Here is a 10,311-nt window from a genome sequence, read left to right as displayed (position 1 = left end):
TTATTATTATTATTATTATTATTATTATTAATTTTATTTTTATTTTTTGCCAAAAATAACTTTAGGAAGGTGATGATATTTTATTTTGCTTTATTATTGCTGGACAAATGAATTGACAAATGATCAAGGATGCCCATTACTGTCCTTGACGTACGGTTCATGCGGCATAATTGAATACTAGAAATCTCTCTTACGGTTGCCACTGTACTTTCTGCTTTAATATGAGGGTTTTGTAAGGTTTTGCCATGTATGTTAATATCTCATCTGAGAGATAGCTGATGTTTTATGTCCTTTTCTTTAGGATAGAAATGTACCACAAACCTTTGTGCAAAATGTAAGAGCAAAATAGGCCAAACATGGGCTTTCTATCTCTTTCCATCCCTTCTAAGACATAAACAGAAACTATCCATAAGAAGGAAAGAGAGAAAAAGTACATCCAAACTATTTGATTTTTGCATAAAAGAGTTAAGAAAAAACACGTTTGCACTGAGGCTCTTTAAATGTGCATGTATCTGAAATTTTAAATCAACCTTTTTAATTTAAAAAAGATTAGCAGGGTGTAACATATTGGAAGGAAAAACAAAATAAAAAAAAAAAAAAAAAATCTCCATTCCCCCCAGGGGGCTCCAGAGTATTTTATTAACCCTTTTTGTTTTTGCAACATGTAATTTTTAAGGTGTGTGCTATTTTGAGAAGATATCAACTTAAGAATGAAACTCTTAAATAAAGAGTTTCACAGATTAAACATATAAAATCCCAACAAAGCAACAAAAACAAAACAAAACAAAACAAAAAAAACCCCACACATGCCGGAACTGGTAATTATCATTGCTGGAACTGGGCGCGATTGAGACAGCAGCGCATCTGAGGTGAAGTGAAGGTAGATGCACTCCACCTTGATAAGAACAGCCCAGTGGGGATCTGACCACATGGCCACCCTCTTTTTCATGCACTTCAAAAGCAAGTCGGCTTCATTAAAGCTCCGTGCCAGGAAACACGAGGAAGTACTACAAAGAGATGAGGGTCTGTCTCTGCCTCTGTGGAGAAGCTCTTACGAACACAAGCCCACAGTGCAATTCAAAACAACAATTCATACGTTCTGTTGCATGCACTGAATATTAAAAGCATTTTGCAATAAATTTAAATGCAAAAATCAGAGGAAGCATTAATTAGGAACCTGATGGTGTACGAGCTTCTAATCAATCAAACAGCATGAAGGCTCTTCCATACTCGCTGAACTTCAGTTATGCATTAAAAAAACTGCAAAGACAAGATAAAAGCAAATGACAAAAAAACTGATGAAGATTGCGTCTGACTTGTCTGTGCTTACAGAATACGACTGTGTGTATGTAGATTTAATGAAAGACAACATTGAAGAGACGCGCTCTGTGTGTACGCAAGTTTCCTCATTTGTGTGTGCTGCTGTGACCTCACGTCTGCATTTGACAGTTTCCAGGTAAACGATGGTAGTTTATGACAAACGTGCTTCGAGAATTATGTTATCTTCTCTGTCTCTATAATTATTCAGCTGCGTATCAGTCTGTTCTTGTACTGTTTAATTATTATTAAAACAGCATAAGTAATATGCTCAGATGTGGCTCTAATTAAAATTCTTTAACAGCTGACGGGCTAAATGGAGCTGATTCTACGCCAAATAAAGATGCTCTGTAGATTTTAGCTTCCATTCAGACAGTAAACACTGCCAACCAGTAAAAAAAATGTAAGAACAAGACACACACACACACGGATTCACTTCTACTATTTTACAACTTCACGTTCGCAGGTGACACCGACATTGTCTGCTGCTTGACAATAATGATCAACTTTCTTTTGCAAAGAATTTTTAGCGTTAGAACACAAACGTAATATAAAAAGTCAACTTAATAAAAGGGCTAAACACTCATCAAGTGAATTACTGACTTCATTTGCATTTTCTTTTCAAACTTTCTTAGTTTGCATTCATATTCATGTTTTTACTTTGAAGCGAGACTTTCTCCTAAAATGTTTTTGCTGTAATAAAAAAAATGTGTGGCTTTTTCTGGTCAGTCAGTATGGATTGATTTTACTTAATCATGTACCGAAGTGATTCATGCAGGTATGTTGCAACATTGCTGGTGCATTTAATGTTCTGTGTGCACATCCATGAACACATCCAAAATCACAAACACACAACACTATAGGCAAACAATGAAGCTGGCAGTGCTTGCTAACCTACTGCAGTCCTGCTGCTTGGTCCCGTGTCACCATGTCACTGACCTTGGCCCTTCCACCATCAAAAATAATTTCACACACTGGCTGCATCCTGCACAAGAATTTTTATTATTTTCTATTCGTAATAGAACATTTTTTCTCCTTTCTTTGTTGCATGTTGGCTAATTTAACCCAACCCTCTTTGTTCCTTTCTTTTTCAAGTTGGGAGAGGATGGTCGTATCTCCCCTTAGTATGCAAAGTGTCGGACTGACACCTGGAGCATTATGGGGTGAAGAAATGAACCAATAAAAAAAGAAACACTGGCTGGTTGGTTTTTGGAACAGTCCGGCAGAGGAAATAAGACTGAATACCACTCTTTTTTTTATTTTTAAGTTACTTTTACTTCCAAATTATCTTCCTTCCACTTCACAATTATCTATCACTTTTATTTTGGTCTGTCAGATTGCTTTCTGATAAAATACACTGAGGTTTTTTTTAGGTTGTCATGTAAATAAATGTGAGCCAGTTCAATGCATATGAACTTATAGCAGATTCCCAGTGTCAGTGTTTCTGAGGAGAACGGTTCTCGTTAAGCAGTGGAACAGCATCCAAAGGAAAAAGAACTGCAGAGGAACCAAGATGTCAAGATTTAATATAGCTTCTGTAAATTACTCGAAAGTGCATTGATTGCAGTGATATTTCGGTTAATAATTATTAATTACCCGTCTTGTCACATTAAGTCTGAAAGCTTGCTCACTGCTGGCAAAAATAAGAGTCCTGTTTTGTTTGTCAGAGATGATCAGGAGCCGGAATGGTGAATTATTCATCTGTTTCTTCTGCTCCCCACAAAGAACACACTGTTTAACCGCAACCATGTTTGGTTTAATCAAGATGCTGGAAGCTGATTTAAGCATACAGTAACTGTGGAGAGCATAAATTGTTGATTATTGTTAGAAATCAAAAAACAGCATTAGAGAAGTGAAAGTCGCGTCCTTGAAGTGGAAGCAGAGAAGCAGTTTTAGTGATGGATGCTGTGATAATGTCTCCTACTGAGGAGTCACTATCGTACTGCATCAGGCCAGGTATCACGAGCTTTACAGCCGGCTGTGACTGTGACTGAAATGATTGCAGGAGGTTCTCCTCGCTGTCATTTCAGCTTTCGTAATGTTACTGGAACAATGGCTATTCTCTTTGGTAAAACTGCACACAAACAAAAAATCAATTTAAAACAAACAAAAAAAAGTTTCATTTGAGACAGAAAACACTTACTAGTAAATAAATTGACTCACAAAGACGGTGACGTTGTGTGTTTTGTGGGCTTTATATTTTGTATTATGTATTTTGTCTAGGATTTATACATTTCTTTCAGTTATTTATCAGGGAAAAACTCCAGATTCTGCTGAAAATGTAATCTGGAGACATTTTTAACAGACCTTTTCCTCTCTATGATTGTGTTATGTGGTACCTCTGCATGCACTAAAGAAAAGATAGCGTATGCCCTTCAAATAGGGAAAATGCTGCTGCTGGAAGAAAGTCTCCATCTGGTTGTAAAGGTTCTCTGAAAGTCATGGAGCAAGTAGATAACTCAGTTAAATGGAAAGCCCTGAGTTTATAGGTTGATTAATATCTGATGGTGTCTATAAATCTTTGCTTAACCTTCTTTGGTTTGGTTTCACCTGTACTTTGAGTACAAACGCACCAATTCATTCAGTTCAGAATGACGGTGATACATGGTGCTTCACTCTCAGGAGCGATGAGATATTCTGCTGCTTTCTTTTAGAAAATATCTGGGTTTAAATATACAGCTCTGTAAAATATGAAGAGTCCACTGCACTGAATCCATTGGAAACCTCCTGGTTATTCCACCAAATATTGATTTCTGAACTCTTCCTGAGTTAAAACAATAGTATTGTTGTTTCCAAATGAATATGAATTTGATTTATTTGCATTATTTGAGGTCTGAAAGTGGTGCATTATTTTTTTGTTATTGTGACCGTTTCTCATTTTCTGAAAATACATTTTTGCTTGGAATTTTGGAAACATGTTGTCAGTAGTACATAGAATAAACGAACAATGTTCATTTTACTCAAACATGAACCTATACAAAGTAAAATCAGAGAAACTGATCAGTGGCCTGTAATTTTTCTCCATTTATGTTTTTCAAGTCGTGTTACATGGTAATAGAAGGAAAACAAAATTTTATGCAGAATACTGAGTGTTCTTGAAAATATTCTTAGTCAATAAATATGCTCGTCTCTGCTGCTGAGTTTGTGCATAATGTGAATCAATTAATGTGCAGAGTGAAATCTTTGTGCTAGAAGATCACATTGGAACCTTGCCTTCAGCTGCAGCACCCTCAGCTGTGTGTCCATCCTCTGCCAAGGACCTTAGATATTTGGAGTGAAAGTATTTTCTGCGATTGGGATTCCATCTAATAAACATTGCTGGAAGAGTATAGGCATTTAGAAAATCATTTTTAAAACATGAAGTGAAGCAGTGAAGGTTTTAGAGATGCATTTCTTACAAAGTTAGCTCGAGCCATAAAGAGTAAATTATAAACGGATTTTGGCACCGTTATGTCAAAATATCAATATAAAATGTCAATAATGTAGACTATTATCTAACAATAATTAGATAACTTTAATTGTTGTTGATTAGAGTTAGTATTAAGCTGTATTTACCATTAAACAGTGTATAGGTTAGCTTTTAAATAAGAGATCCTATTAGTATTCTACTGAGCTGGGCTTTTTCTGCAGAAACTTTGCATGGTTTTCTCTTGCATGCGTGGGCTCTCCCTCCTGGTGCTCCGGCTTCCTCCCACAGTCCATAAACATGGCTGTTAGGCCAATCGATTACTATAAATTGCCCTTAGGTCTGTGCGTGTGTGTGTATGTGTGTTTGCATGGTTGTTTGTCCTGTGAATCTCCATGCTAAGTCTCCATGCTGCAGACTTACAGCCATAGACTTACACAGTAGCATTATTAGGCAACCCTGCTTTTTTAAAATTTAGCCAACCTATGAAAAAACTGATCAAGTAACAAGAGGAGAGGTGTTCTTGTGTTATGCTGTGGATTTAAGAACTAAAAACTTTCTTACCTGAATAAAATCTTCCTTCAGTGAAACTGACTTTTTCAGACATTTTATAATAAACCTGATGGATTTGGTAAAGAAAGTCCACATTTGCTGAAACAGTGAGATCGTAACCTGTTTTAAATTTGTTATAGAATTAGAAATTGTGTCCGAGGGCCATATTATATATAATGCTGCCTTTGAAGGATGGCGAAGGCACCATTTTATATGTATAACAGTTCCCTGGTAAAGAAAAAAAAAAACCTAAAAGCATGAATCCTAAAGATTCAGAGTGCACATTAATGGAATGAAGAAAATCAGTTGATATTTTTGTAATTTCTGTTTCTTTTTTCCAAGTGTAAAACTAGCTATCCACAGCTACTGTATTTGTAGTTAGTATAAAATCTAATTCTGAATTATTTATGATTCAAATTGGGTTGTTTCATTTAAAAAAAAAAAAATAAAAAATAAAGAAAACAGCGATTATCACTTAATCATTCATAAATCTTTAATGAATACGATACATGTTTGTTTTGATGCCTCTAAGGTTTAAATCCCTGTGCAGACCTTTCTGTGAACTCTGGATGTTTTCTTTGTGCATGTTTGGATTTTAAAGAGAAAAGTGAGGAATGCAAGCAATATAAACCACCTCAAAACTTTGAACCGTTCTGATTTTTTTTTTTTTTTATCTTTATTTATGATTTTTCCATCACAAAGGCCAAAGACCTTCTTAAAAATCCAGCTGAGAGATATGAAGGCTTATTTATTGAAAAATAATCTTGTGAGCTGCCCTGTGTGTTTGTCCTTTCTTCTCAGAGAGAATAATCGCTGATGCTGCCTCAGAATGAGGGCGCGGCCTGAAAAATATCCATCAGTGCAAGAAGGGTCGAACAGAAAGAGAGACAAGCTGTGCGTCCATCATCCTCTGTCTGAGCGTGGAGTGGAGGTTGGATACTGACCTGAGGTTGCCATCTCCATGACAACTCCATCATGGAGTGAGACCGTGCTCCCAATATTATGGAGGGGAAGCTTCAGAATAAAATATTTGATGTGTCTTCACTGTGCAGGTAATATGAAAGTTTATTTTGCCTGTCAGTGTGATTGCTGTCAGTCGCCTCCTGCAGCGACTGCAGTCCTCACACAAACGATTCATTAAACTATCCAGCAACAGTTCAAGGTCGAGCTCTTTAGCTTCCGTCTTAAATCCAAGTCTTTTGTTTTTGTGTTGCTCCCATCATTATAAGCAGTCTCTGCAAAGAGCCACCTGCCCTTGAAGGAAGTCCCTGCAGGGGCAAAGGCGTCTGTATTTAGGAGACTGGCCCGCGCAGCTGAACAGTAAAGGCTCCCTCTGAAGACTGCACTCCCGACGCATCACGGAGAACGCCGGCAGGATGTGGTTGATCTCCGAGTCCACCACCTCGCACTGCACCTCCAACCTGAGGGGTAAAACACAAGAGTACACATCTGAATACAGGATGAAGCTACAAGTGGGAGTGGCTGTAAGAACAAAAATAAATCAAGAAAAATTTATTACGCTGTTTCATGAATCAAATCTCTGCCGTTGCTGTGTAGATGTACTACTTTGTAGGCTGTTTGAGGAGTAGAAAGTCAACTTGGGCTCATAATTATTATGGGTGAAAAGCAAACGAGTTAGAAAAATGTACCTTATTCACACATTTTTTCCAGGAAAGGCCATGGGTGTCAACAGGTGCCTTGTTTCTTAAAACACACTTCTGACTTGATTGTTTGAAAAATATGCGTTGTTTATTTCTAGTGAAAACATAGAACAATAGCTATAAATCTCTTACAAGTTAGATGAAAACATAAAATTAATTTATTCTGATCTTACAAGTTCAAAAAGTGGTCAAAAAAAAAATCTCCAGTCGTCACACAGGAGATTCGACAAACAAAAAAAACTCTCCACCACGTCCCTTGATGTGTTCCTAACCTCTTAAATTAATGTTTAAAATGGTTTAAAAGTTACCAAAACTATTCCAAATATAAAAGTCAATTACAGATTTTGGTTCCAAACTAACTTAAGTATATTGCAACTGCCTAAAGAAAAACTAAACTGATGGAAGTTATGATTCGCATAAATTCAGCTTAAACGGCCACAAAAACAATATTGCAGTATTCAACAATAACATCAGTCGTTCCTGTTTTTCTAATATTATTCATCTGTACTTTGACGTAAAAGTTTATTTTATTTAGAGAAAATAAAAAAAAATATTACTCACTATTATCACATTACAAATGGAATGGAACGACAATACTGAGGAGGAGGAAATTAACCGAGCGACAAGAATGAAGAGCAGAGCAGAAACAAACAGCAGTGGCACCGCAAGACAAGGTAAACAAACACTGAGGAGCATGAAAGATTCCCAGAAAGCCGAGGAACAGAGCGTCTGTCTGGAGGGAGATGTTAGACGAGAGTCACACTCCACAAACTGAGTGAGGAGTTTTTCATCCCCTTCAGAAAAAAAATCTTAAAACCTTTTATGTTTGCTTACTAAAATGATTCTGAGCCGACAAGCGACTCACCCAGACTCTGCTTCCCAGCTACAATCAAAGCGTTATGGATGTCCTGATCAAGAATTGCTTGCTTCAATGCTAATCTGAGTCATTTAATTTTTCTTGCTGATACTGTTTTCTGATTTGAAAGTAAATTCAATTTAGTAAAACCAAAAGCCGAGTGTATGCTTTAAAAATTAAAGTTCAGAGTCAAGTCAAAAGTCTTAGAACATTTCATCAGCATTAGTGCTGTGATTGTGGAGTCCTGGACCCCCTCATAGGTTTTATCATAAAATTTACTGCAATTGTTTCTTAATGTTTTCATATCAATCCAACAAGAGTTTCTTCAGAACAGCCAAAAAAATTATAATTTTATTTAGTTAAAAAGCTGTTAGAATGTTTCTGACAACAGTCAGATTTGTTTCTAAAGCTGATTCAACATTCTTAAATAAACTCACATCTTGCTCATTCTTAAGATATGTTCATAACAATCTGAAAAAGTAATGCGCATGGCTTTAGATGTAGCTGTACTCTGTGCACATGTATACAGAATCCATCATCAGTAGGATGATGGATTCTAAAAATAACAGGTTCTCACTAACATAAAACCAAAGATAACAGGCAGGTCAAATATTTTAAAGGTTTAGTAAGAGACATTTACCCCTTGTAGACTATTAATTTGTTTTAAATCACTGATGTGGATTATGCTTATACTGGAAGAACTTTGCTGCAATTTAGCGGTCAGAATTCTGCCCAAAAGGCTTATTTTCTTTCAATAAATACTAAATACCCAACTTTAAATCCTCTTTTTGTACAACAAACATCATATCTGAGTAGTTTAGAGTCTGTTTGACAGAAAAAAAACAAACAAAATAAAACAATTGTAAACCAATTCAAGGACTAACAGAATATATTGATCTGGACGCCGATCCGAAACATGAGATTCGACTTGGACATAAAAATACTACTGACTTATAGAGGATAGAAGCAGTTTTGATGGTTTTGTGCTTTAAACAATTTTGAGTTTCGGTGTTTCAGTGTAATATCTCCATTCCTGTTGTTTTGCCTACCCCCGCAGAGCCTCCTTGTTGTTGACGAAGCGGAAGTGAGCGGGTTCGCAGATGAAGCCAGCTGACTGGCAGGCCTCAACACAAGACTGGCCCTCCTGAGACACGAGCAGTCGGAGCGAGCTGAGAGGAGGCCAAGCCGTGGGAGCTGTCACGTTGGACGCCCAGCCAAGGGCCGTGGAGTTGGGCAGGGGCACAAACAGAGGTCTGATTACCCGGCTGCCACTGGCTGATCCCCGTCTGGAGAAATTGGCTGGAATGAAGGGAGAATCTGGCACACAGAAGTCCTAGAAAAAAAAAAAAATTGAATCAAATTAGTTTGTGCAGCGGTTGTGGTGTGAAACTGCAAACTAGTAGAAGAAGACCTTATATAAGTGATTTACTGTCTCTGTAAGACTAGCTTATTCCCTTGTTGAACCAGAAAATACTTTTCTCCTCAGTGATACAGGCCTTTTGTGTGCTGCTTTAAAGCTTATGCTACTCTAACATAACAGTTATGGTTACATATAGGACATTAACAGTATGATTTGCTGAAGCTGCTGTTTCCCCACCTTGAAAAGCATTATTTATTATTACTACACATAATGAACTGAGGATTAGAGAAGAAGGAGCAGATGCAGACCTCAGGATAAACTGCCCTGAGGCACATTAAGGTAAAGTTGATTACTAATGCCCCTGAAGGGTCCAGACTCATTAAATCTGTTAAACACAACCATCACCATTTACACAACTTGTAAAAGCTTACACATTTACTTGTTGGGTAAAAACAGATTTATGGTTCTTTAAAGAAATGTCAATTTGACGGATCTCAGTCAGATGAAAGGAAAACAACATGTGGCTGAACAGATGTTTCAGCCTGGTGTGACAAATATATGTTTGTACAACGCTTTGCAAATGTATTCGCAGCTTTTAAACTTTTTCAATTTTTGTCCAGTTACTATTGTGGCTAGGGGTTAAGTTTGATTAGTTGATTACATTGATTTTAACATGTTAAAAATTTGAACACGATCCCTATTTCTTTAAAATCAAAATCTCCGAGCAGAGCATTTGTATTTCTGTTTCTTGTGTTTCTGTAAGTCTGACGTACAAGTGACGACAAACCCGCTTCACGTGGCCGACTGCGAGTTAGTTTCTGTTTCAAAATACGATCGGATGGGATGCTGGAAAAGACTATCAAAGTCCAAGTTGTCCAAAAAGATTGGAGTTGGTCTGTTACTGAAGCATAGAATATCATCTTAATGCAAAACATGCTGCTGCAAGGCTAGACGTTCCTCATGCTAATGTCACAGTTCACATTTCTAAGGATGTATTTTTTTCTAAAGAAGCTAAATGAACAAAACACTTGAAAGTTGAATAAATATATAATTTGAAGGTTAAATTACCTAAATATGAGATTAAAAACCTGTTAAATGTTAGCAACGTTCTAGGTGAGCTGATATGTCTCAATAATTCAGCAGCAAAAAGGATTTCTGA

At 36.9% G+C, this 10,311-nt stretch overlaps 1 protein-coding gene across 5 annotated transcripts in view; it reads right to left on the bottom strand.

Moving 5' to 3' along the window:
• Positions 1-5,743: 5,743 nt before the first annotated feature.
• The window catches only part of LOC122830212 (alpha-1,6-mannosylglycoprotein 6-beta-N-acetylglucosaminyltransferase B-like), a 115,654-nt gene continuing 111,086 nt past the window's right edge, over positions 5,744-10,311 (bottom strand). For all 5 annotated transcript variants that reach the window (XM_044115386.1, XM_044115385.1, XM_044115387.1 and 2 more), the window contains 2 exons: positions 8,842-9,125; positions 5,744-6,696 (listed from right to left, as the gene is read on the bottom strand). In XM_044115386.1, the coding sequence (XP_043971321.1) occupies positions 6,498-6,696; positions 8,842-9,125 (483 nt within the window). In that variant the 3' untranslated portion in view covers positions 5,744-6,497. The remainder of the gene's footprint in view (positions 6,697-8,841; positions 9,126-10,311) is intronic.

This window comes from Gambusia affinis, linkage group LG04, assembly GCF_019740435.1.
Source record: "Gambusia affinis linkage group LG04, SWU_Gaff_1.0, whole genome shotgun sequence".
NCBI classification, from domain to species: Eukaryota; Metazoa; Chordata; class Actinopteri; order Cyprinodontiformes; family Poeciliidae; genus Gambusia; species Gambusia affinis.
Note: the sequence above shows the minus strand (reverse complement) of the source record. Positions and strands in the feature narration are given on the sequence as shown.